The 27,381-nt window shown below is 42.6% G+C and overlaps 2 protein-coding genes across 3 annotated transcripts; one reads left to right on the top strand and one right to left on the bottom strand.

Moving 5' to 3' along the window:
* Positions 1 to 6,551: 6,551 nt before the first annotated feature.
* Positions 6,552 to 15,644, top strand: TOMM20L (translocase of outer mitochondrial membrane 20 like). Its single transcript, XM_048852020.2, has 5 exons — positions 6,552 to 7,211; positions 9,006 to 9,049; positions 10,053 to 10,134; positions 10,912 to 11,054; positions 15,460 to 15,644. Exons 1-5 carry the CDS (start codon positions 7,013 to 7,015, stop codon positions 15,511 to 15,513), a joined length of 522 nt encoding a protein of 173 aa, XP_048707977.2. The 5' UTR covers positions 6,552 to 7,012; the 3' UTR covers positions 15,514 to 15,644.
* Positions 15,593 to 27,331, bottom strand: TIMM9 (translocase of inner mitochondrial membrane 9). Of its 2 annotated transcripts, none has more exons than XM_048852018.2 (4): positions 27,027 to 27,331; positions 19,245 to 19,308; positions 18,637 to 18,732; positions 15,593 to 16,161 (listed from the first exon to the last, which is right to left on the bottom strand). In XM_048852018.2, exons 2-4 carry the CDS (start codon positions 19,281 to 19,283, stop codon positions 16,027 to 16,029), a joined length of 270 nt encoding a protein of 89 aa, XP_048707975.1. In that variant the 5' UTR covers positions 19,284 to 19,308; positions 27,027 to 27,331; the 3' UTR covers positions 15,593 to 16,026. The 2 variants fall into 2 exon arrangements, with proteins under 2 accessions (XP_048707975.1, XP_048707976.1); XM_048852019.2 differs by lacking the exon at positions 27,027 to 27,331 and adding an exon at positions 23,674 to 24,995.
* Positions 27,332 to 27,381: the final 50 nt, after the last annotated feature.

Here is a 27,381-nt window from a genome sequence, read left to right as displayed (position 1 = left end):
ATTCATGCACTGAAAATGGTTTCTCTTTTCCCTTTTCCTAAGTTGCATGTGTTTTCAAGCAAACTGAATGTAGCATGTGCTACCAAAGCTTCCCTTTTTGGACAGCTTTTTCATGCTACGGAAACATAAGAGGGCAGGCCACCATGAACTAATTCACTGGATTCCTAGGTGGTTCATGGAGATGGGGAAGACACTTTGGTCCATTGAGCCAATTTGGTGAGATAACAATGGAATGCTAAACAGCTCCAGATAACACTGAATTTTACCACTTTGTTTCTGCCTTTTAAGTGTGTGAACAGGACATATCTAGCTATTTGTTGTACCATGTAACTGTTTTACAGATTCCATGCATTGAGAATTTGTTTGCTTAGTTCTTTTAAGCTTGCAATTTTTTAAAATTACCTGCAACAGTAGTCCCTTAAAATGCTAGATAAGGACTGTTTTTTAAAGATGTAGGGAGCATGCAACAATCAAACTTTCATGAAGCATATGAGGATGACCCAGCTGACCCACGAACATTCAAGGATTTCCATTCTTCAAATACAGGTATTTTAAAATTAGCTCACATTCCCCAGTATTTATCAAGCCATTGTGCTCATACTGAGAAATAATATATTTACTTTATTGGTGAAATTTTACAAATACCATTATGTTTTCTTCTTCACCATTGATGTCTGAGGATGTATCTTAAAAGGATATGTATTAAATTTCCTAACAGTTCTCTATGAGGAGTACTAAATTTAAACATTCATATGGTCACTTCTGAATATTGATGTATTGATACGTATGTTAATTTTTGAAAATTTAGCAACACCCACACTTCCATGAGCCCTTACTTACTAGTCTCAATGTCTCCTTTAATTTAATTTTCCCAGGTTTCCTTGCTTCATACCCTTGGCCTGAAAATATCTGGCTTTTTATTTTTAACTTTGACACTGGTGTGCTGGTACAATGGAAGATGTATATCGAATGTTGTGTTTTTCTTTGAGTATATGTCCCTGTGCGTGCTCAACCGTGGGATGTGTGTGCACCTGTGTGCTCTTGATTGAAGACTGTGAAGTAGCGCTTATGGGCCCGCACCTGTGCAAAACAACACTTCATGCTCTGAATGAGGGGATAGAGGTTATTTGTTTCTTAGCTATTGACTTTGTTCATTGTATTTTGTTTGTGCTCTCTGGAGTGGGGGTTTCGTCCTTCTTCTGGAGCTCTGTGCCAGAGCACAATTTGTTATGCCTGAGACCCCAGGGTTTAAGAACTTGGTCTAGACCCTCTCCACTACACAAGGAATCTAAGAGACTGGAATTACTGGGCAGATTGAGTTATTTGTCAGCTGCTCTTCAGTTGTGTATAGTTAACTATCAGGCCTTGATGATGAAATACAGCTTTACCACATATTCAAAATGTACGCACTTTTATTGAACATCTACCACAAAATCAGACGAGAGACCAGTCTCAGTCCATCATGGAGGGGCAGGCAATCCTCGACCTCAGGAACTTAAAACTACTATGTTCTAGCATAACACTTCAGAATGTTTGGATTGGATTGAACTGATTGGATATTAGGAAAAACTTTTTCACTAAGAGGGTGGTGAAACACTGGAATGCGTTACCTAGGGAGGTGGTAGAATCTCCTTCCTTAGAGGTTTTTAAGGTCAGGCTTGACAAAGCCCTGGCTGGGATGATTTAACTGGGAATTGGTCCTGCTTTGAGCAGGGGGTTGGACTAGATGACCTTCTGGGGTCCCTTCCAACCCTTATATTCTATGATTCTAATGGTGATATTAGCTACCTTTCTCTCATCCTCGGATCCAGAATACTGGTTTGTTGCCCTCTACCTATAAGCTACTACTTTCATGTAGCCATCCACCCATTGCACAAGTGCTTCCTGTGCTTTGTAATAGGAACAAACCCCTAGTGATGGAGAGTTCTTTCCTTTGGGCTCTCTACGGCTCTGAGAGTGTTTTACAAAGCTACTTTCATCAGTAGGGTGGAGGTGTCTCGGTATTCCCATATTTGGATGACTGGTTGATCAGGGATTTATCAGAACAAGAGGTTCAGTCAGCTACAACCAAGGCGTTAGCATTGTTCCAAACACTAGGACTTTGTATCAATCACAACAAATCTATACTAACTCCAGTACAAAGGACAAACTTCATAGGAACCATTTTGGACTTCACATCAGCAAGAGCCTACCTACCCTTGAGCAATGGTCTCAAGTTGCAGTGGGGGAAGTCTAGGTTGGATATTAGGAAAAACTATTTCAGTAGGAGGGTGGCGAAGCACTGGAATGGGTTACCTAGGGAGGTGGTGGAATCTCCATCCTTAAAGGTTTTTAAGGCCTGGCTTGACAAAGCCCTGGCTGGGATGAGTTAGTTGGTGTTGGTCCTGCTTTGAGCAGGGGGTTGGACTAGATGATCTCCTGAGGTCTCTTTCAACCCTAATCTTCTATGATTCTGTCAAGGGAGAGATTTTCCACCCTATCTGGCCTAATCTCTGCGCTGTAGTTAAACCCACAAACAACCAGGAGGGCTTTTCTTCAGCTTTTGGGTCACATGTCTGCCTCCACAATTGTGACTTCCTATGCGAGACTACTCCTTGGATGTCTCCAGATGGGGTATAAATATATACTGTTCTTAACCACAATAGACACAAACCCTCCAAATGGGTCATGGTGCCTCAAAGGTGTTGGGTGCACTTATGAGGTGGAAGAACCCACAAAGGGTCTGTATAGCAACCCCATTCTTGCATCCCACACCATCACAGAGCCTCATAACGGACACGTCTTTGTTAGAATGGGGAGCTCACTTGCAGTGAAATACAGCTCAGGGCAAAAGGTCTGCAAGAATCACTGCTTCACATCAATATTCTGGAGCTGAGAACAGTTTTTTACACTTGCCAATACATCCTCCGTGCCATTCAAGCCACTCAGTCAGAGGAATGCTAGAGAACAGGACAGCAGTGCATTACATTAACCGCCAAGATAGAGGCAAGATCCCAGTCCTTATGTGCAGAGTCACTAAGACTCTGGAACTGGTGTTTTTCCCATGCAATAAACATATTCGCTGTCCTACCAGACTCAGATACAAGTGCAGGACTCCCCGAGCAGACACTTCTGGCAAGACCATGAATGGGAGCTCAAAGACTCTCTTGCAACATCTGCCAGACCTGGGGTCTACCACAAGTAGATTTCTTTGCCACCCCAAACAACTCCAAAGGTCCCCCGTTTTGCTCCAGTGGAAGTTATGGTCTCAGTTTGCTGGGATGTGCTGATAGCTCCATGGCCTCGTGCCCTGCTTTATGTGTATCCATCGCTTCCATTAATCCTCAAGACTCTTCTCAAGCTCAGCAAAGAGAGGGCAAAAGCTATTATAGCACCAGCCGGGCCAAGATGGGTGTGCTATTCAAATTTCATCCACTTCTCAGAGGTGGCACCCCTCCAACTTTCTACCACAGAGGACCTATTGACACAGAACTCGGGGTCTCTCATTCACCCCAACTCTTCCTCTGTGAACCTCAGGGTGTGGCTCCTGAATGGCTCTAAACCATGGAATTAACCTGTTAAATTGCAGTAAAATCAGTGTTTTTGTCCAGTAGAAAGCCCAGGAACTGCCAGACTTACCTCCAGAAGTGGAAACATTTTCATTCTTGGTGCTGTCTTCCATCTTCCCAAGCCTTGGAAGTTCTGCCTTCCAAGATTCTGGACTACCAAGTGGAATTTAAAAGTGAGAGGTATATCAATGACCTATTAGGCTACAGTTGTCTGATATCACAGCTTTCCACTCACCCATTCATTGGCTCTTCCTTTTTTCCCACCCTGTCACAGACTGATTCCTCAAAGATCTATACAATTTGTATTTTCCTGTCTGAAACCCAGCTCCCCATTGGGGCCTCGCCCTGGTTCTTGATGCTCTGCGAGCCCTCTTCAAACTGATGGCCACCTGCTCTCTCCTCCACCTCTTCTTCAAAACTTCATTCCTGGTCACTATTACATCAAGAACAATGGGAGAGGTGGGGGCCCTCATGGCCAACCCACTACATATCACCTTTTATAGGGACAAAGTTTGTACTATGCCCTCATCCCCATTTTCTCCCTAAAGTCTCATTGGCATATCACATTAACCAAAAGATTCACCTGCCTGTATTCTACCCAAACCTCATGCTTCTAAAGAGGAATCAAGCCTTCATTCAGTGGATGTTAGACACCCCATCAGCTCTGTTCACAGAGTCCCACTGAGACAGACTCCTGAGGGAGACTTGCAGAATCTTAGGGAGCTGAGCTGTGACACTCAGCAGTGCTATCAAACAGTAGGGCTTATTAGTTGACTGGAACACAGCATAGGAAGACCAGGATTATCACAGAGAAGTGAAAGTTAAAGCATAGTCTCTTCCGGGTAGCCAGAGCCCAGCCAGGCTGTAGTGAGTCCTATTGTTCAAACTCTGTCTCCCTCTCTGTCTGATCCCCTTTTGTCAGACTCCCAACTTGCCATTGACTGCTTCCCATAGCCAACACTTAACTTACACCCCACCTCTTGCCCTCAGTCCTTTGTTCCTGAGCTAGGGAGATGCAATTCTGTCGCCTTGATGAGAGGTAGGGAAGTCCATGTCTCTCTGGGTCATTGGTTGCTAGGTGTCCGTGGTCTGTGTCCAGGCAATTGGATTTGCTATAGTCTTCTCAAGAGCTCCATTGATATGGGACCCAAGCCCTCAGACAGCTAGGCACTATTTATACCTGTCTTAACCTACTCTGACAGCAAACTCCCTTTTCACCCGTAGTTAACAATGGAGCATATAGGGATAACTGAGGTACAGACAGGCTTCATAAAAATATTACAAAAAATTTCCACTTTGTCACACCAATCCAGTACCGTCAATTTCTATGCTGTTCTAAACTACTTTATTTCTAATCCCCAAGATGGGTACAGCCTGACCTAATTTGCCATGATCCTACCAACTATGCCAGTTTATGGAACAAGGATAAAATGTTGTGTAATTTATATTAATACCTTGTTACATCATAGAAGATTTTTTTCCTTAGAACAAGCTAAGAGCTCTCTATAAAAATACTAAATTTATAAAATCAGGATGTATTTGAAAAGAGCAAGACATAGTCAAGTTAGAGATGGAAAAGATATAACCATGATCGAATACCTTTCTGCCAGGGCCATATTAATCACTGTCATAAGTGTAGGTAGATCTACACCATCCCAGTGAATGTTTCTGAATTTCCTGGGAGTAACTTTACTTACAGGGCTAGTAAGGTTTTAAAAGAAAAACTTAGGCTTTTGGTTTACACACTGTTCTCTCCCTTGCTAATGGCATTTGCTGTTACTGTGATCATATCGTATGTAAGTGTCTATCCAAGGGGAATACTGCAGGTTTGAATGAGCAGTATGTGTCACTTTACAGTAGCTCTGTTGCCTTTTACAGTCCAATTTTAAATGTGGTTTCTACCACTTACTGTGGAAAGTGTTCAGTTTCTTTTAAATTTGCTGTTTTCTACATCTTTTTTGGTGTCTTTCGCCATTTTATTTTACTTTACTTCTCTCTGGATAGAGAGCAGAAACTGAGAACGTAGTGATCAGCTATCTTCCCAAGCTGTTAAAATACTTTGCAAGTATATAGTGCCTTCCGCTGAATGATTTCAAATGCCTTAACATCTATGGAAATAGAGGGTAATTTCCATTGTATAGGGAGGGAAGAACAAGGCCCACTTACAAGGTCTTGCAAAGTTTGTACCAGAACTAGGCTTAGAGTCCAGATTCTCTGACTACACGATCATGTTATTTCCTTAAACTCATCTTGTAACGCACCAAATGCAGTCAGTTTTTAAAGAACAGTATTTCCCTGCTGCTTCAATTAGTTTAACTAGGGGAACTTAAGGGCTGTCCCAAACCAAATTACATATGTAACTGTGTTCTTCATCCTCACACCCAAATACAAAAAAGATGCTAGGTTGTTCCCTAGGCAGTTTGCAGTTGTGGATGGGATGTGAGGGCTCAATTTCTCTGCAGCATTTTGCAAACTCAGGGAGAGGAGTGGCAAATATAAACGGCAATATTACCTTCCCTACGTTTTTATTTCTAATAATATGCTTTCTCTAATGTAATGTTTATTAAATTTATGAGAGCGGTATGGGAAGGTAAGTAAGTAATCTGATTATTGGACCTTTAAGCAAAAGTAATTAATGGATACAGTTGGGTTGGAAACAAAGAATATAGGCTCAGTCTTTCATCCCTGCCTTGTGAGCATTTACTGGGAGCTAGACTAGATAAAAAAATAATGGCTGTATGAGTTTTTCCTCACTCATCAACTGAGTACTACACTCGGGTAGAGCAGTAATGCAGGCTGTGAAAAGATCTGGGCTCTCCTAAATTGTGATCCCCTCTCTGGTACGGTCTCAATGTCTGGCCTTAAGGTAATCCCCTCTCTGTACTCCAGCCCTTCCTCAATTGTAACAGGGCGATGGGCCTGACGAGCACCAGTCCCCCCCGGCGGAGGCAGTAGGAGAAGGAAGTGCGGGTTATTTCCATAGCACGGTGCAGCTGTAAAAGGCTAAATGGGACAATTTCAGGGAGATTAACACTAACTAACCCTGGGAGCTGACACAGCCGCAGCGGTGATGAGAAGCGGGGGTGGGGAAGCTGCTGCTGACGAACAAGTCCCTCCACTCCTGCCTGCAGCACAGCCCCCGGCCAGGAACAGAGGGGCCCGAGATACAGACAGCTCACTTCCTGCTATGCGGAGCTGGCAACAAGATTTGAGGCAAAGCCTACAGCTAGACCAAGCGTCTCCTCGGAGCCATCTGCCTGCTGGGGAGCCCGGGGCTCCCAGGCACAGACCAACCCCCAGAAACCAGCCAAGGGCTGGGGGAGGAGTCGCCCCCCTGGGGCTCGCAGGCATTGACCGCCCCCCCCCCCCAAAAAAAACCCCAAAACACCGTGGGCAGGGGGAGAGTCTCCCCGGCCCTGACTAGCCGGCGGCGCCCGGCTCCGTGCGCTCGGCGGGAGGGGGGGATGGCTGTGGCTCTAGCCAAGCCCGCCTCTCGGGGCTCCAGAGCGGGCCGGGGCCGGGCGGGGACGGCCATGAGCGGCTGGGCCCGCCCCCTTCTGCTCCTGCTGGCTGGGGCCTGCGGCCTCGCCCTGCTCGGCTACAGCGTCTACTTCGACCGGCGGCGGAGAAACGCCCCCGACTTCCAGCGGAGGCTGCGGCAGAGTGCGTGTCCCCGCCCGGCCCGGCCCGGGGAGCGGGAGGCCGTTAGGCGGGGCCGGGCCGCTCCCGCCTCCGAGCTGGCGGGGCGCCCCGTCGCCCAGGCATTAGCCCCCTCCTCTCCCCGGGCGGGGGAGCTGCAAGCACCGCCCCTGCGATGCAAGGCCTCCCCCCCCAAGTGTGTGTGTGTTAGAGACCCTCCCCGTAGCAGTGCCAGGCCTCGGTCCCACACGGAGCGTGGGCAGGGAGGGCGCAGGGGGAACTGGGCTGAAGTGACCCCCCCCTCAGCCTAGTCAAGTCTAAGGCCTGAGCCCCTTTGGCCTACAGCCCTTGGACCTTCCCTTTCACACCCCCCCCCTTGAAAATAAATAATTCCTGCCTCACATAAATCCCACTCCATCACCCCAGGTGGGATTTTCCAACCTGCTTAAATCACTTCTCATCCGTGCCCTATTTTCATAAGTGCCCTGCAGCAGCACAGCTAGGGGCGGGTAGCCGGACTCCAGTAGCGCAGACGCTTGCTACAGCCACCGACGGGGGTTTTTTCCCCCGGTGCTGGAGTGAGTCCGCCTCACGGAGAGGCTAACGGAAGAATTCTGCTGTTGACCGAGCGACAGCTACGCTGGAGGTTGGGTTGACCTAGCTGCAAACGTTTTTCACGGCCCTGAGCGCTGGAGTGAAGTCGCTCGTAATTTTTAAGTGTAGACCAGGCCTCAGGCACTTCGGCGGGTGAGCTCCACTGACCTCCAAAGAGACTTCGGCAATGTCTACACTGCCACGTTCAGTGCTAAAACTTAAGTCGTTCAGGAGTGTGGACCCCCCCCCCCCCCCACGCGCGAGCGACAAAAGTTTTAGTGCTGAAAAGCGCCAGTATAGGCAGTGCTTTATCTCCCGGCGATAAAGCTACCACCCTGCGTTTGGGGTGCGTTCTTTTTAATCGCCGGAAGAGCTCTCCGGCATCGGTAAAGCGTGTCTATACTGCCCACATCACAGGGCTGCCGCCCTGTAACGTGAGCAGTGTAGACATACCCTTAGTGCACCTACGTGTCTAATAATTCACTTGAGAATGGGCCCTAGACTTCTAAAACACTTAAAGCCAAATTTCTAAAGGTATTCAGGTGCCTAAAGATGAAAATCCCACTAGAGGACTATCTACAACACTGCTTATGCACCAGGGGAGTTAGGCACCTAGGTGGTTTGGAAAATCCCACTAGGCACCTAAATACCTTTACAAATCTTGGCCATAGGGTAACATTTTTAAAAGTGGCAAAGTGACTTAGGAGCAGAAGGCCATGGTTTTTTGAAAATCTCACTCCAGATGCTTACTTGTTCTAAATTCTGTCTTGAGCAAGAATTTCTGCAGAGTGTTTGTAGTAAAACATATGAGCTCATCAGCAACATAAAACTGAAATGTAGCTTGGCTTCCTTCTGATCATGATTCGGTTTTTTTAATTTGAAATATTTTGGTGTACTTAATAAAGTATCAACAAATATCTATATGGCAAATTCAACTCCCTGAGCATCTCTCATTTTAGAGAAGAGGTTGACATGTTATAGAAAATTTAACAGGTCAGTTCAAGAAGAGTTTAAAAATATTTATAAATAAAAAAAATTAGGTACAATTTACCTTTGTAGGTTTCTCTCATATCTCTATCTTCCAATTATATCTGTTTTCATGTTAGAGTATCAGCACATTTTGGATGAGATAATACTAAAATGGAAGAAAAACTTTGGAGAAGCAGACTTGACAATCTTTTTGGAGTTCTGAACTATGTTAAATGCACTATGTTACATTTACAGAAAGAAGAAAAGAACGTGAAAAAGCTAAAGAGCATGATGCTGAGGTAAACCTTCAGTTTAAAAATCACTTAAACTTAGTAGAAAGAATACTAACTTAACATTGAATGTCTTTTTGGTTGTACTGATCTGAGCCAAAGCACAAAGGGGAATTAGGAACCCAACTCATTTGTGCCCTTGAAAATCTCCCCCTACACTGAGAGAGGGATTTATGGTCAAGTGTAGTACCTGAAATTAGTTTTTAACAATAACTGTTTCAAGTTGACTGTGTCCTTTTAACTCTAAGACATATTTGAGACTAAAGTTGTTTTTGATTTAGTAAATTTGTAGCACACCCGCAGCTCACTTTTACATTCATAAAGTTTTGGCTAATCTTAATTTGTTAGAGAAAGTAGATATAGTCGAAGGGTACAATTATCCACCATTAGTACTTCCTCTCCTGCCTCACTTCCCAAGGTGGGGGATGTGAGGAGAGACTCATCTACTGTGTCGTTGTGGGCATTCCCATCCTTTACTACAGCCACATCCTCAGTCACTATTGAGCTATTTTATCTTTATCATGAAGACAAAGCAATGTATGTATTCCAGAATTCAGTGCAGGGCGCAACCTTGGCTTGCAGAGCTATAATCTCCCCAAAGAGCAGCCACCGCCCTTCACCAACACCCATTTTGCACTAGCAGGCAGCACTGAAATCATTTTCACTAATATAGCAAGTTAAGATAATTCCCAACCCCAGACTACAGAACCCTGTCGTCAAACCTCTGTAGGGTTTTTTTTTTTTTTAAACAGTACTGTTTTGGTCAACAGTCTGGGAAAAGCAAAATGACCCAGGGAGCGGAGGAGGGAAATCAAAGATGTGTCAAGAAAAACAGTGACCGCCATAGGTTTGACAAATATAAGTCTAAATGGCAATTTAGAAAACAGCACTGCAAATTAATCTTTTGGGAAATCTTTTTCTTTACTACCAGTTTTCACAGTAACTACCGAGATGTCTTAGTTGCACTGATGCGTCTTATTTCTAAGCTAAAAATATTTTATAACATCTTTAGTTATGCAAGATGAAAAATATTGGAAGGGTACAGGAATTCTTTCTGCAAGAGGTGCAGCTGGGAGAACACTGGTTATCTAGAGGTAAGGACATAAGCATGGGCTCTTGTCAACAGCTGCGCAGGATGTGTGTTGCAGTTGGTTTGTTTTTCACATAAATTGCCTTGAAATGCTCAGCTGAAGTCAAGGTGCAGTATCATTTTAGCACAGACAAACTAAATTGTTTTGTCAGACCTCAAGCACATTGTACATGCAGAAGTCAGGCACTGTCTGCTCCACCTTATTTCAAGATGGTGGATAGCATGAGGCTTGATGCTGATAGGAATTCCTACACTTGAAAGTAGGCGGGGAAGGAGGCAAAGGGAAATGAAATTTCAATTAGATTTGGAGAATTAAAAGTTATTACTGGATTACAAAGGGTTAAAAGGTTTTTAAAGCAATGTCGAGAGGGGTTTTAGAAGGCCTGAAAGTGAGTAACTAAAGAAGATTCCTGATACATCCCAACCTTCTTCTCCTTCACCTTTCTCACTGCACCCTCCACCCCAAAGAGCTTTCCCCAAAAGATACAAACCCTGGCCCTAGCCCAATCACTTAAAATTACTCCTCCTTTGTTCTGCCTAATTCAGGTAGCCCCTCCATCAAGCATTTATGGAAACTTGGGTTTCTGAATAAATGAACACTTTTGCAGAAGGGGGTCTACTTTCCTCAAATACTTGTCTTTTCATTGGAAAACAACACAAAGGGTGGAGGAGCGGACAGTTTTTTTTGGGGTGGGGGAATGGTATGAAAAGTAACATTTGGGCGGGGGGAATGTTTTCCAATCAACTCTAAAATTTAGTTTAAAATATAAATTTGCTTCAGGAGACCATAAGAAGAGCGTGGAGCACCTCACTAATGCTATTTCAGTGTGTGCACAGCCACGTCAGCTACTGCAGGTCTTGCACAATACACTACCACCACAAGTCTTTGAGATGCTTATGAGGAGAATACCATATGCAAAACAAGTACGTACACTTTAAAAAAGTTAAAGAGGAAACTATTGGTGTTACGTGTGCTGGACGCTATCTAGTCAGCAATATACATTGAAATAGATTGGGAGCTTGCAGGTTTTTTTGTAGAGAACCATTGTTTGTACAGGTTTCAGAGTAACAGCCGTGTTAGTCTGTATTCGCAAAAAGAACAGGAGGACTTGTGGCACCTTAGAGACTAACCAATTTATCTGAGCATGAGCTTTCGTGAGCTACAGCTCACTTCATCGGATGCATACTGTTGCACAACTGTATCTCAGTTTTTAGAACTTGTCATTGATTTTCTGCACTTTGGAACTCTGGTTCCTGTGGCTGCTGAGGTAAATTGTTTAAGCCATGAATTGTCAGGAAAGGGTAATATTTAATAAGAAAGGAACCAATACAGAAGGCTCAAGCTGGAATGATTATGAAAAAAAGACTGAGCAGCACCTCTCTGCCTTTACACTTCTAAAGAGTATTGGATTGAATACCGATAATTACTGGAATTTCAACTCAGTTCTTTAAGAGGACATGCCTGAAACTAAAGTTTGCACCAAATGGAATTTAGCAGCCAGATTGCTTCGTACAGTGGTTCTCAACCAGGGGTACACATACCCCTGGGGGTACTCAGAAGCCTTCCAAGGGGCATATCAACTCACTTAGATTTTTGCCTAGTTTTACAACAGGCTACATAAAAAGCACTAGCGAAGTTAGTACAAACTAAAATTTCATATACAATGATTTGTTTATAACTGCTCTGTAAACAATACACTGAAATGTTAATACAATATTTATATTGCAATAGATTTTTTATAATTATATGGTAAAATGAGAAAGCAATTTTTAAGTAATCGTGTGCTGTGACACTTTTGTATTTTTATGTCTGATTTTGTTAATTTTTAAGTAAGGTGAAACTTGAGGGTACACAAGACAAATCAGACTCTTGAAAGAGGTACAGTACTTACTCCTGGTGGAATTCTGTGCCAAAAAAATTAAAAATTCTGCACACAATATTTTAAAATTCTGCATATTTTATTTGTAAAAATAATACAATATAATCACACCAGTTTCAATTATTTTTGGTAGTTTATTTCAAAATACCTCTCAGCAAGTATGTCTGTAACAATACAGACAACAAAAAAGATTCAGGAAATATTTTTTGACAAGTAGATTCCTTACAAGGTATATTAATACAGAACTCTTCAGTAATAATTCATTTAAACTACAATACAGAACCATATTTCCCGCACCCCTCAGAAGCAGTGCAAAGGCTTGGGGGAGTCAGGGGTAATGGAGGAGCTGAGGGAGAGGGAAGTAAAGTACTGGTACGGAACCTGGGTATGAACTTGAAGGGTTGTTGGGTATGGGTGGGAAAAGCATGGAACAAGTTTTTGCGGGGTGGGAAGGGATTGTTAAGAAGCTTCCCCCATGCAGATCCTGGCTGACTCCTAGTTTCTCCTATTCAGTCAGGCACATCTGCCCCTGTCCCCATGTGTGTCTGTGCCTTCACCCAGCCACTCCCCTGTCTTGTCTCCCTATACCTCTTCCCCCATCCCATGCGTCTCTGTACACCCACCCAGCCACCCTGTGTCCCTGTAGCTCCTCCCCATCCCCTTGTGTCTCTGTGCCCCCACCCAGCCACTCCCCTGTACCTATGTAGCTCTGCACCTCCCTTTCCCCTGTGGCCATGCCTCTACTCCCATTCAGCCCCTGCCCCAGTCTCTCCTCCCCCACTAGCCCTTATGAGCCCCAGTCTGACCCCCTCAGAATTCCATACTGTCTGTCTCCCCATAGCTCCTGTCTCCTGACCTGGCATGACCAGCGCTGCGAAGAAGGCAGCTCTTTCTCTTCCCCCTCTGGCAGGGAGCTGCAGCTTTGTTCTACCACTACAGCGCCCTCTGGTGGGCAAAAGGCAGAACTACAGCAACATTTTGGCAGAAGCTTTTTTCTGCACAAAAAATTAGAAATCTGAGGGGCTCATTAATTATGCACGCAGCAGTGCAGAATTCCCCCAGGAGTAAATAGTCTGGAAAGGTTGAGAGCCACTGGCTTAGTAGATACCTTTTTATTTACCAGTTAAAGTGAAAATAAAATTGAGTCTGCCAGATCTTATTCACAGTAATACATCACAGTGGTTGTGTATAACTGAACAAAGCACAGACCATGTCTGTTTTCTACTCCATTCAGAATAAGGCTATTTGATAATGAAATACCAATAAACTGTCATACTACTGCATTAACAATCAGATTCAAGAATTATATTCACTGTAATAAAACGATGACAAAGAACCATTGTTTCCACTACCTTGAAAACACAAACATTTAATTTGCATAAATGCTCATGTTTTATCTCAACGCTTATCAGCAGAAGATGTCATCTTGTGAGCACCTCATATATTCTACTGGCATTCTCTTATGCTGGGTAGCCTAGTAGTATTGAAAGAATAAGTCATGTATCATGTAATAAACATGAAATTAGGAGTAACCTTTGGATTTCCTGTGGGGGAGGTATGCAGTAGTAGTTCTGGCAGTGAATGCTGCTAATTAACATGCTCCTGTGCCACTCATGTAGGGGGAAAAAAAAAAGTAGGCCAAAATCAACATTGAGATAAACTGGTAGAACTTTGAAATCAATGGAGTTGTGCCAGCTTACATGTGTTTTTTTTATAGCAGCTGTCTGCCCTCATACCATAAAGGCAAGTGCTACAGACTCATAGAAATATAGGGCTGGAGTCAAGAAGTCACTAAGTCCAGTCCCCTCTGCTGAGGCAGGCCCAAGTAAACCTAGACCATCACTGACAGGTGTTTATCCAACTTGTTTTTAAAAACCTTTCATGATGGGAATTCAACCACCTCTCCTGGAAGCCTATTCCAGGACTTAACTACCCTAATAGTTAGAAAGTTTTTTAATATCTGACCTAAATCTCCCTTGCTGCAGATTAAGACAAATATTTCTTGTCCTAGCCTTCAGTAGACACTGAGAACAATCCATCACCATCCTCTTGCTAACAGCCCTTTACATATTTGAAGACTTATCAGGTCCCGGCTCAGTCTTCTTTTCTCAAAGACTAAACATGCCCAGTTTTTTTAAGCTTTCGTCAGAAGTCAGGTTTTCTAAACCTTGTATTATTTTTGTTACTCTCCTTTGGACTCTCTCCAATTTGTCCACATCTTCCCTGAAGTGTGATACCCAGAATTGGACACAGTACTCCAACTGAGGCCCCACCAGTGCAGAGTAGAGCAGGACAATTACCTTCTGTATCTTACATACGACAGTCCTGTTAATAAAACGAGCACGATGTTAGCCTTTTTTTACAACCGTATCACAGTATTGACTAATTCAGTTTATTATCCAGTATAACTATGACAGCGAATCATTGACAGCTACTCGTTGAGTATGAAGAAAAGGAGTACTTGTGGCACCTTAGAGACTAACCAATTTATTTGAGCATGAGCTTTCGTGAGCTACAGCTCACTTCATCGGATGCATACCGTGGAAACTGCAGCAGACTTTATATATACACAGAGAATATGAAACAATACCTCCTCCCACCCCACTGTCCTGCTGGTAACAGCTTATCTAAAGTGATCATCAGGTGGGCCATTTCCAGCACAAATCCAGGTTTTCTCACCCTCCACCCCCCCACAGGAGAGTGAATTTGTGTGGGGGGGTGGAGGGTGAGAAAACCTGGATTTGTGCTGGAAATGGCCCACCTGATGATCACTTTAGATAAGCTATTACCAGCAGGACAGTGGGGTGGGAGGAGGTATTGTTTCATATTCTCTGTGTATATATAAAGTCTGCTGCAGTTTCCACGGTATGCATCCGATGAAGTGAGCTGTAGCTCACGAAAGCTCATGCTCAAATAAATTGGTTAGTCTCTAAGGTGCCACAAGTACTCCTTTTCTTTTTGCGAATACAGACTAACACGGCTGTTACTCTGAAACCTGTCGTTGAGTATGGTCTTTCAACCAGTTGTGTAACCACGTTATAGTAAAATTTCATGTAGACAATGTTTCCCTAGTTTGCTTATGAGAATGGGATTTGGAACTCTATCAAGAGCCTTACTAAAATCAAGATACATCACATCTACTGCTCCCCGCCATCCATTAGGCCAGTAATCTTGTCAAAAAAGGAAATTAGGTTGGTTTGGCATGATTTGTTCTTGACATATCCATGCTGACTATTCCTTATAACTGTATTATCCTATGACAACCGTTTGCCCTGCGGAGCATAGGGGAAGACTGCTGGTTAGGGAAGGTGCTTGCTCTAGCCATTCTCGAATGGGCGAGAAGATGAGAGAAGGAGATAACAAAGGCTTTGTCAGAATAAAAAGAAATAAGTATTCACATGACCCTAGCTGATGAGGTAATTAGTCACTAACTCTTATCTGTTTGTTAGCGACTTCAAGCAGCACTGAATGAGCAGGACTGTGCAGAAGATGAGAAGGAATGAGAGATGGCAACAATGTTAAGGCAGGACTCTAGCCATCTAGCCTATAAACCCTTGTTTGGAAAGAAAATACATACAAAACTGAACAGTTTCCATTTATTGTACTTTGATTAAATAAAAACATTTTGAAGACATTTTTGTATATATTTCTGTACAGCACTTTTTGCATTAAAATTAATAGTCGTAGTGGAAGAAACAAAAAAATGGTCCTCTCCCTCCCTTGCCCCCAACGTAGTAACCAGCATAACCAGTCTGCAGGCCTCTAGAAATGGTTGTATCAACATTATTCCATTGCACAGTAAAAAAGGACCACAGAAATTGACTCTGTTCGCCAGCAGGCGATTACCAACTCTTGGTAGAGTCCATAATTGTTTCCCCAATGGTTTCCACGTGCCAAACGGTCTCTGAAACTCTGCTGTGAGCTGGTGGACACACCCACAACAGAACACCTCCACTTGTAATCCAGCAAACATTGGCACTGCTTTAAAGCAAGGTTGGAATAGAATTCTCTTTTGTTTAACGAGGTTGCCCAAGAAGTCCTGCTTTGGCAGCTAGAGCTTCATTCTGCTGAATATGATACTCCTGAAATCTCATGGATATCCTCTGCGTCATTTTTAAATATTTCTGTAGGCAGTGTTCTGAGCACGTCATCTACAGGAAAAAGGAGACACAGAAAGACCACAACAATGATTAAAGGAAAAACTGACTGAAGACAGTTTATGATGGCATATGACTAGGTGAATACACTCGTGTCCTATGCTTATGCTGCCTTTAGCCCCATGATCACTGCCCAGCCTGTTCCTGATGGGAAAAAATGTCAAGTTTAGTTTTCAAGGAAAATATGAAAAGCTGAGTTTTCTTTTGGCATTCATTCCAATGGAAAACTACCCTAGAGAATCTTTTAAAAATGAAAGAAGTCATTATGTCTCCCTTATCCCTACGATCCTCTGAAATAAAATCTATAGTCTCCTACCTTATGGCAAAGGCCAATATTACATCAGTCGCTATTTCTTTAAATTCTGTTTGACTCACCTTCTGCCCATGGCAGCCAAATGTGGCCTAGTATATCCCGTTTATCCTAGGCTTCCATTGGGATCCCTCCAACTAACTGTATCTAGCACTTATGATGTGTACTCAGAGAACTTTTCCTAGGGCTGCTGAAATTATTCTTGTCATTCTGTGGCTCAGTTGGCTGGGATGGTAGTAAAAGTACTATGCCCATTCCATGTTCTGCACTGCATCACTTTTGCAAAATTGGTTTTACCAATCTACAGCAGGTTTCCAAAGCTATTCCTGGGCCAGTGTTGCACATGTTAGACAGCTAGCACGTCCCTACAGCCCACTGCTTCCCGCAGCTCCCATTGGCTGGGAACGACGAATTGCGGCCATTGCTGCGGGGGGGCCTTGCCTGCGGATGGTCAACGTAAACAAAATGTCTCGCGGTCCACCTTTGGATTACCCTGATGGGCCACATGCTGAAGGTTGCTGACCCCTGCATTATATGATGCTCCCAAACTAGCTGTCATTATCAAATATGAACTGATAGTTACAGTGAAAGCATACCAAGCTTGCAAACTGGTCCTGTTCCCTTTGTTTCTATCATTACCAATAAACTAGGAGTTGTTTTGATCATGTTTAGAATTTAGAAATGGGGAAAGGAGGTCTAAACTGTTGTTGTCTGGACATCAGCTACCTGGTAAAACCTGTTGAGCAGGAGTGAACTCTAGCTAAATAACTACAATGAGGGAGCCTGGAACAGCTCCAAACCATTGCTCCCAGAGGGTGTAGTATTCAGGGGATGGTGCCTTGGGAAGGGTAGACTTGCACCAGGGGTTGCTGTGTGGAAAAGTGATCAAAGATGAATTTTAAAAAAATTGTGGCATTGCTCACAGGAGATTCCTGGAAGCTTTTGATATTTACTTAATATGAAACTAAAACTTGAATAGGAACGTATGAAGTGCCATACCAGATCAGACCAGTGGTCCATCTAATACAGTATCCTGTTCCCAATAGTGGCCAGTGCCAGATGCTTCCCAAGAAGGTGCAAGAAACCCTGTAATGGACAATTACATAATAAACTGTCCATAAAGAAAGTTTCTCCCTAATCCCCATCGGTTAATGATTAGCTCATGTCCTGCAGCATGGGGGCTCCTTTACAGAGTACAAAAGAAAAATGGCTAGCTACAGGTTGCTGTTTATATCCAAAAATCTTAAAAGACTCTACAGGCATGATCCATCAGGATTCTCACCAGCAGAACTCCCATTAAGAAGTTTTATCCGTGAGTGGTAGCAGGATAAGGTACAAGTCTGACCTTCCCAAGGCACTGGATGTCACATCAGCCCTGCAGGCTATAAATGTTGCCTCCAAAACATTTCAGTCAGTTCCTTTAATTGCACAGGAGGTGAACCACCCGTATGGCTAAAACAATTCAAAATGATTCATGCTTTAAAAATGGCTCCAAAAATACACAAACAGTGCAAGATGGGAAACACCCTCCAAAGAGGATGATACCAAACTCTGAGGGAAAGTGAGTGAGCATTCCAGGAGATTCTCTCTTCAGAGAAGTAGATAACAGGTGGGTAATTTTCCCTTCTCCAGAGAATTCTCATTCTTATAGAGGCTCTAGGAATGCCCCAGAACAAAATATGTTGTTGCTGCTTGTTGCAGCATTACAAGGCCAATGTCAGCACCGAAAACAGGGAGGCTATCTGCATATATGTGAAGAAAAGGAGGAAGATACTGCCTTCCAAGGTCTGATGTGCAATGTCCTGTAAAGCGCCGGGCATGCACTTAGTCCTGCAACTACAAGCCTCAGGGGTCAAATTTTTTCAAAAGCTGTGATGTGGGAGATCTATTGTTTGCAATGCAAGGGAGCTAAGATGAAAGAGCAAGAATCCAATCAGAATGACATCTGCACAGAAACAGAACCACAAATATATTATTGTCTCTTCAGTTAACATTTCTCACCTGCAGGCTGCCTACATACTGAAGAGCTATAACCTCTTGTAGGTTAGTTTAACTAATTTTTGATCGGATCAAAACTTTCAAAGCTGCTTATCAAATTCAAACATCATCATACAGCATTTCCACAAAAGAGAAACCCAAAATACACAACAAGGGCATACCTCTTCTGATTTAACCTCCCTGCTAGTGAAATCTTTCACACAATCCAGGAAACAGGTTTCTGTAAGTTTATTGTATGTCCCAAGAAACTCCTTGAACTGTAACAAATTGAACAGACATTCAATATTAAAAGAAAAGAAGACATTTTCAAACTTTTCCCACGTACAGTTTGCAATAGCTGCATATACCATTCAGTGACATTAACAGAACAGACTACTCATTTAAAGTGACAAGTCATCAGAGGTAATTTAGTATCAATTCAATAACATCATTTGATATTGACAGCTACTGTTCACCTAGATCAGATACTGTTCCATGCCTCTTGATTTGCTGATGATTAAAATAATGAAATCTTGGCTACCTTAATACTGTTCCCAATTCATAAAAGAAGTTAAGATACAACTCAGGCAACATTTTACTTGGTAATTAACTGGGGGGGGGGGGGAGCTGCATTTCATATATGCATGCTAATAACTTCCCTACCTTTGAAAATAAAATGCTGAAACCTCTTGAAACTAGCTTCCATAAAACTCCATTGCTAAGCTTCATTCTGTTGAGGTAATGCAAGCTTCTCAAAACCATCATTTATTAATACAGTACAGCATCTTACCTGTTTGATCTGATCAGATTCTGATATTTGCCCAGCCATATTCTATTGGTCTGCAATCAGCCACCTAATTTTAAGATAACATTTGTGTCATAATTCACACCAAAACACACCTACAAGAAATATAACATTTGAAGGCTGAATAAAACTCTGCCCCTTCTGTAAGCGTAGCCAGACATAACTGTGGTTTCAAAGAAACAAGAATAAGTGGCTACTGGGTCTTAAGTTCCCAGCATGATCTGCATCTAACAAAATACTACAAGGACAGGCTTACATGTGATTTAAAGAAACAGCTTCTGGTTAAATTTGGCTCAAATTTTACATCTTATAAAAATAAAGTTTTATAAAATCTAAAACCAATAGAAATGATGCTATGATTTGTAAAGTTCCAACAGAAATAGTTTGTTGGTTTTGGATTTTTTAGCAGCCCCCTGCAATGGCTATAACAGAAGAGTCTTGTTTTAATAATCTAATTTCTTACTTATTACAAATAACCCCTTAATGAGTGACATGATTCTCATTGACAGTATCCATTTAAATGGAAGCTATCAAGTTGAAATGTAGTCAGTTAAAAAAAAAATGTCCAACATAGGGTCAGATACCACACCTTTTCAAGTCCCCCTGCCAGTTTTTGTAATTACATTTTTCTATTTCAAATAATAGAGAAGAGCAATATTAAAGAAAGATCCAAACAGGTGAAACACATTACAGAGAAAACACCAAAACTAGCTACAAGTAAAGAGCTGTCAGATACACAAAGTAAAACGGGGGGCGGAAGAGACCTCTAGTTACCTTTCAGTTACAGCAACACTTGGATAAAAGAAACAGCACTCTATAGTATTCTAAATTTATTAAATTAATTCCACCCCCACCACTTCTTAGAAACCAGCTCATGTTTTTAAAACATTTATTGTTTTAGTCATTAGAAAAACAGTAAAACTACAAATACTTGTGCCAGTAAATCTAGTGAGTTAAATATAAGGGATTATGAAGAAGAAATAAAAATAGCATTAAAAAAGAAATGAACAACAGGTGAGGAAAAGTGAAAGCTAATGGAGTCTATGAAGAAAGAATTTAAGAAGGGATCTTCAAAAACAAAGAAATTCCTTATACAGTGTGGTAAACAAGTTAAGACTTGAGACTTTCTAGGAGAGAATAGTTCTGGTGTCTGCAATTCAAGAAGGATGTTGGTAAATTGGAGAGGGTTCACAGAAGAGCCACAAGAATCATTAAAGGATTAGTAAACATGCCTTGTAGTGGACTCAAGGAGCTCAACCTATTTAATTTAAAAAGAAGATTAAGAGGTGACTTGATCAGTCTCTAAATACCTACATGGGGGACAAATATTTGACAATGGACTTTTCAATCCTGCAGAGAAAGGTATAACATGATCCACTGGCTGCAAGTTGAAGCTAGACAAATTGAGACTGGAAAACACAGTATAAATTTTCAACACTGAGGGTAATTAACCATTCAAACAGTTTACCAAGGGACATGGTGGATTCTCCATCACTGGCAACTTTTAAATCAAGATTAGATGTTTTTCTAAATATGCTCTTGGAATTATTTTAGGGAAGTTCTATGGCTATGATCATCTAGTCTGGCTTCCTGTATAACACAATGGTCCCTTCTGGCCTTGGAATTGATGAATCTATGTATACTGAAAGCTGTTGTCTTCCTTCCCCCAATTTATACATGGCCTGAGGCTCACTGCTATCCCTCGGTGAAATTAACATTAAAAATTGAAAAATCAAATGCAGTAACACTATAAGCAAATCACACACACAAAGTTCTCACTAAATCCTTTCCACTCACACCTCTTCTGACAGGGCTCAAGTAAACAGATGAACTTTGCAGCATGTCCTAAGATCAACAGACTCTGAGGTGGTCTATGCTTAGAAGTTTTGCCAACATAACTGTGTTGGTAAGGGATGGAATTTTTTTGCCACATAGTTGTGCCAGTAAAAGCCCTAGTGGAGATGCAGCTATACGAGGTGTTTTTTTACTGGTATAGCTTATTTTTGTTCCTTCTACAGTTGCATCTACACTAGAGGGGTTTTGCCCCTTTAAACTAGTGAAAGTGGCAAAACTTTAACTGCAGATGAGGCCTCTGGATCAGGTATATCAAGGCTGGTGTGGTGGTGGGAAGAAAGAAAAGGAAAGTGAATTCCAGGGTCAAAGGCTCTCCGCTGAGAACATTCTACCCCAGGCCCCCAACGTACAAATCTGAGAACTGTTAGCTCAAGTGTCTGAGTAGATCTCAGCCGTCAGTGTTGAGCATGGGAGAAGAAGCGCTCTCAGATACCAAGAAACCAAACCAAAGGGCTCTATAGATTAGAACCTTGACTTGCACCTGAAAATAACTTAAAACAAATCAGAAGCTAGTACGAATGTAATATGTTCTCTATGTAAAACTTCACTAAGAAAGTTGACTGTGTTCTACATTAGCTTAAATCTGATCATTAGGTAAAGGTGTTTAAAAAAATAATCTAAACTGGAGATGGCACACACAGATAAATGGTGACATCTGCATCAGATAGGAATGAGTGCAACTGCCTGGCTGAGCACAAGTTTAAAGAGTGAAAATCTAAAAATCAATCATGGCATATCACATAAAAGCTGGCTGCTTAACAATGAGCAATACCAAACTGAGCTTTATTAAAAGCACATGCCTCGGGTGGAGGGTACAAGGTATATATTTGGAGCCACCTTCAGCCTAGTAAAGTCAGAACCAAGGTAGCTCATTATCAGGGAGTGTTAAAGCCCCACCGAGAAACAGAAAACTCCTGTGTCCCTGCCAGGGTGCAAAAAGCTAATGGCCTCAACTCCCAGCACTGCCTCTTCCCCATATTTTGTATTCTGTTTATCTTTTTTTTATTTAATCAGACTTGATGGCCTGCCATTTTGTCACTTATTTAATGAGATTAGAACTGATGATTTCGTAAACTGAAGTTCCAGAAAACCTTTGCAGCTGTACTTGAAAAATAACTTTCTTTTAGAATTTAACACAACAGCACTGTCTGACTGTAAATGTCTTTGAAGCACAAATCTGTTGCCCTTACTTTTATGCCTTCCATACTGTGGGCAGTACATTAATATGGCTCTACTGCATGTCTTCAGTGGCTGTCACTGCTAGTTGGCCTTATACCTCCAAAATATACTGTCTGGTATATTAAGGTATGTTTACATTGTATATCATATCTGGTTCTAGTTGTTGTTCACATCTGGTCTTTGAGACTAAAGGAAGAATGATAAAATAAGCCATTTCTGCCTGAATTTTCGAATCTGTCTTAAGTGTTAGTCATGGCAACAATGGCTAAACTTCTTACGTGGCAGCTCAAAGCACTCAGAACGTGTCAGGTGCAACTCTTGTACTAGCCCAGCCTCAAGATGGTAGAGGACTGCTTTGGGCTAAACGTGACTGAAAAACTAGGTGCTGTGTTTTTTTAACATGAGTAACCTCAGGGGAAGGCAGATAGCCAATATATAAACAACTACACACAAGGCTGCATATGGTTAGACTACACAGCAGCATGCCCCGAGTGCCCTGGACCACCAGGGATGTGCAAATACCTAGGATAATATCACTTGTTAAAATGCTACAGAGTTGCTATTAACATTTTCAATATATCAAAAGCCATTTTCAGTGGTTTTATTAAATGTAAGAACAAAAACAGTTGAGAGTTAAAAGCTTTGTACTGTTAAGTGTAAAAGCTTTCCTTCCCCCATGATCCCCTTTCCAAAGGTAACAGACCTTGAGCCTGTTAGATCCTAATGCCTGTACACATGGCATTCCCAGCCTCTCCAGCTTTGCCTCAGAAACTGAAAAATGTTCTGAAGTTCCCTTCTGTGGGCTGCCACTCCCATTGCCATGGAAACAGCTGATCTCCAGGTAATCATAGCTTTAAGAAACCTGCTTTCTTTTTATAAAAACAGTGATTAGGTTAAAGCTTCCCAGCCAGAGCTGAGCCAATCATTTCTCTGTTTCCATGGCATGGGCGCAGCAGCAAGCATCACAGTTGTCAGAACTTCTCTAAAATTTCACAAGCGTGGGAATCCAATTTTCCCAGCTGTATATAGGGCCTTTAGGAGGCAATAGGCTCCTGAGCACAACTGTTCTGAGTAATTTACTTGGCTGAAACATTTGATTCTCATTACTGTCAGACTGGGACTGTGTGGCTAAAATCCCGGCAGTGCTGATGGATGTGAGCTATTATATGTGAAATGTGCAGAAATGTACAGTGTCATGAGGATGAGGAGGCTAATTGTTCACCAAGATAATCAGCATCAGTGGCCATTACCTAATCTAGAGATTTGAAATCACTGGGAGCTGGATGTCTATTCTTCTGTACGAAGCCAAATAACAGTTTTGACAGACTATATAATCATGGCTTGTTATGAAGGTCCAGCATTAGAGCAAGCTCCAACTTACCTGAATTTATGTTACCCCTGGAACTACCACATAGTACCTTTAGGTCCATCAGTAACACTTCTGTAACTGGCCCACTGCAGGAGTGGAGAGGGTTCCTTGTAAATGTATATATTTTTCATGGAGGGGAAGACTGGGGAGAAGAAGACTGTCAAATCACAGAAGTGTGTTAAAATTGGACAGTCTGGGAAGTAAGGATCATGCAGTTAAGAGTTGTCATGCTGGAGCTGAATTTAAGAACTTGTTTTTAATTGGTTGAGGTACAGCTTCAGAAATGCTTTTATTGAACCTAATCAAAGTACAACTACACAGAAAACCAGTAGGACAGAGAGTAATTCACACTAAAATTAAACCAAGGCTGTGACAACACAAGACCCAGGAAATTCTGTGTTAAATGTTGGTGTACTTTAGGTCTTCCAACAGTAGGCCCAACTAACACATCAAAGAAACGGCTTTGGAGCTCCCTCTTGTGCTTGAGTCAGGGCATATGTCATCTGTACCTTTGAATTACTTTGTATTGTTTTATTTCAAAGTTTTGTCATGCTCTTAATGTAGTTACCATGCATAAAATATTTTTATTCTACATAATTCACAAATTATACTCAGACGCTGCATGGATCATGAATTACAATCCAGTACACAAGGTCAATGGGCCAGATTCAGCCCTGAAGTAAGGTCCATTAAGGAGCTGTGCGTGATTTCTTCCACTTAAGTTCAACAAGTTCAGAGCTGAATTTGGCTTAGTGAGGCTGAATGTTAGAGATCTATTAGAAACATCTTGAACAAATTCTAAGCATATACAATGTCATTTAAAAAATGAAACAGCTCCTCTGCTTTTTTCCTTGGGTGGTCTCCAATCAAAGTACTGACCAGGCCTGACCCCACTTATATCGTGATCTGATGAGGTCACAGCCCTAGGTGGAAAAGCTTCAGGTAAGGCAGATTTATCTTAATCCCTTCTTCCTGATATTTCACTGTGTCCTTCAGGTCTCACCTTCAACAATACATTGATTTCTTTGTGTTCACTGAGCCAAATTCCAGCCTGATACAAGTGGATAAAATGCCAATGAAGTCTGTGCAGACGGGTGAAAGGAGTCTGAATTTGGCCCATTTTCCCATCCCATTCCCAATTAGTTATTCCATACATTTATTATCTTTTGTGTGAAGTAGTTGTTCTGCCTGGAATTCCCTATTTGCTCCTAGCTTTGAAATTACATCCTTTCGTTTCTGAATCTCTTACCGGGTAATATCAAATATATCAATCCCTTTTATGAATTTTGAAAGCCTGTCTCAGGTCACCTTGAAGTCTCTTCTCTTGCATCAAGAATAAGTCCAACAGACTAACTTTTCCTCATAACTTACATTCTTCAGACAGACTTTTTTTGGTCCTGCTGAACCCTGCATCTCCTTCAAATGCAATAATATGCTTACTGTTGCGGAGTAACAAGTATCGATCAGTGCAGACATCTTACACATTACTTTTTTGCTTCCAACCTTGAGCTGATTATATTAGTAACATTTTTTTTATGCCCTCAGCTACCATAGTGCTAATACACTAGATGCCCAGATTTCTCCAGAAGGGATAAACAGGTAGTGTGGTGTAGACATAAAAACTATTCTGAGACATGGCTGTATTGTGGAAAAAAGCTGCTGCATGGATGCATCTCCTCCATGTTTGTTGTAAATGAGTCTCATGAAAGTATGTTACAAACTGGTTACAAAAACAGTTGTAATTGTGGAGTGCCTAAACGAGAACTGTAAATAAGGATTGTGAAGATGCAAGGAGGACTGATAACACAAATTATGAAAATCCATTCTTAAAGTATTGTATTGAGAACCATCATGGCCTAGTGGATAAAGCACAGGACTTGGGACTCAGAAGACCTGGGTTCTATTTTCAGCTCTGCCACTACATTGCTGGGTGGTCTTGGGCAAATCATTTTACATCCCTGTTTCCCTCAGTTTCCCTGTCTGTAAAACAGGGACAAAAATACTCTGACCTTCTTTGTACCTTGAGATCTATAGATGAAAATCACAATGTAAGAGCTAGATATTAGTGAGAACAGCAGTATGAAGCCATAGCAGGGCCTGGTCAAGTAGAGATTTAATATCTGAGATAGTCTATAGCAATAGACATTTAAGGGTTGACATATTCTTCCTAAAGTAGCCATTTTATGAGCTCTTTGAATTACAATCTGAATGTTTTATTTAGTGGAAGAAGACAGCAAATTTCTCAAATGGAAGAGAAAACATTTTCCTTAGGTTGTTTTTACCCAATTCCCTAAAATTAAACACACGTTATCATAGACACAGACTCATAGACTTTAAGGTCAGAAGGGACCATCATGATCATCTTCTAGTCTGATCGCCTTCACGTTGCAGGCCACACCCTCACCCACTCACTCCTGACATATAAAATACTATATGGATTTTTTTTAGGAAATTATTAAAATGTACCATAAAAGTAAATAACCATGAGATAACTACTGTATTTTGGAGAAGTTCTCTGGGCTGTAGTAATAAAGGAGGTCAGACTAGATGATCACAGTGGTCCCTTTTGGCCTTGGAGTACATGACCTTGATAGTAAATTATTACAAAGCTCTTACACTTGTACACCTATCTTGGGATATCACATTTATTTCCATGCTACTGAGAGGGCCTCAAAGCCCTGGTGCACCAAGGACCCTCCTATCCTTAGCCTCTGGAAAATAACAGTCTAGTCTCCACTAATACTTTGGTCTAATGTTGAGTGTAGCGTGTGGGTGCTGTTGGTGGCCTATGATATATAGGAGGTCAGGCTAAATGATGGAGCGGTGCCTTCTGGCCTTAAACTCTATGACCATGACTACATTTACACCAATTCTTCAAAACCTCTAAATCTATTTGAGGGTTTTAGATCACTCCTGGAGCACCTGCCACATAAAATTGCTAGCCGCAGCAAAATCTCTCGTGGTCCCTAAGGAGTCTTTGTTGCTTCTCCCTTTTCAGGCTGAAAATCTGATCTCCTCTGACGGTTTCTGCCAGAGCCCGATCCCCTGGGCAGCCAGTCTGTTCCCTCGGTGACATGAGTCGCCATGAGCCGTACACCCGGGCCGCAGCCACGTTGGGGAAGGAAGGTCACTGCCTGGGAGTCCCAGCGGAGAGCCCGAGCCACCGCCTGGTGCCAAGGACACGCGAGGAGGGGGCGATGGAGAGCGAGCCCGGCAGCGCCCTGAGCCTCCCCAAGGACCGACAGCCCTGCCCTGACCCCGCCCGCCCCGGGGAAACTGAGGCACGGGCTCCCACCCCAGTCACACAAACAGGGCCAAGGATGGAACCCAGGAGTCCTGACAGCCAGGCCCGCTCCCCTACTCACCCGCTCCGCGCCCAGCGCCTCTCGACACGTGGGGGAACCGGCAGCCTCAGCTCCTCCTTCCGCCCCGCAAATTCGCTACGTTTACCCGCACCTCACGCCGCGTGGAGACGAATCGGCACATAGGGATCCGCTGACAGATTTACCTTGGCCCGTGGCACAGGGTGGTGTAGCATTGTAAAGTGTCCCCCATGCCCCGGGAGTGCCTGGGGGGCCCACACAGTACAGCGGGGACAGCCGTACCGGAACACGATGCACCCGGAGTACAGAGCTGAACCACAGGCAGCTATTACAGCATTATAGCGGGGAACGGTTGGTTGTATCGCGTATTTGTTCCACCCGGACAGTAAAGAAAAGG

Source organism: Caretta caretta, chromosome 6 (genome assembly GCF_965140235.1).
Source record: "Caretta caretta isolate rCarCar2 chromosome 6, rCarCar1.hap1, whole genome shotgun sequence".
Lineage (NCBI taxonomy): Eukaryota > Metazoa > Chordata > Testudines > Cheloniidae > Caretta > Caretta caretta.
The sequence above is the reverse complement of the archived record's forward strand: the minus strand, read 5'-3'. Positions and strand labels throughout refer to the sequence as shown.

Excerpts from the sequence above, each read along its gene's own strand:
- TOMM20L (XM_048852020.2), top strand. The coding sequence starts at position 7,013 with ATGGCTGTGGCTCTAGCCAAGCCCGCCTCTCGGGGCTCCAGAGCGGGC. Across the intron at positions 10,135-10,911 it reads AGAACACTGGTTATCTAGAG|GAGACCATAAGAAGAGCGTG; the intron begins GTAAGGACATAA and ends AATTTGCTTCAG. Across the intron at positions 11,055-15,459 it reads GAATACCATATGCAAAACAA|CGACTTCAAGCAGCACTGAA; the intron begins GTACGTACACTT and ends TCTGTTTGTTAG.
- TIMM9 (XM_048852018.2), bottom strand. The coding sequence starts at position 19,283 with ATGGCTGGGCAAATATCAGAATCTGATCAGATCAAACAG. Across the intron at positions 18,733-19,244 it reads AATCTGATCAGATCAAACAG|TTCAAGGAGTTTCTTGGGAC; the intron begins GTAAGATGCTGT and ends AATTTGTTACAG. Across the intron at positions 16,162-18,636 it reads GGGAGGTTAAATCAGAAGAG|ATGACGTGCTCAGAACACTG; the intron begins GTATGCCCTTGT and ends TTTTTCCTGTAG.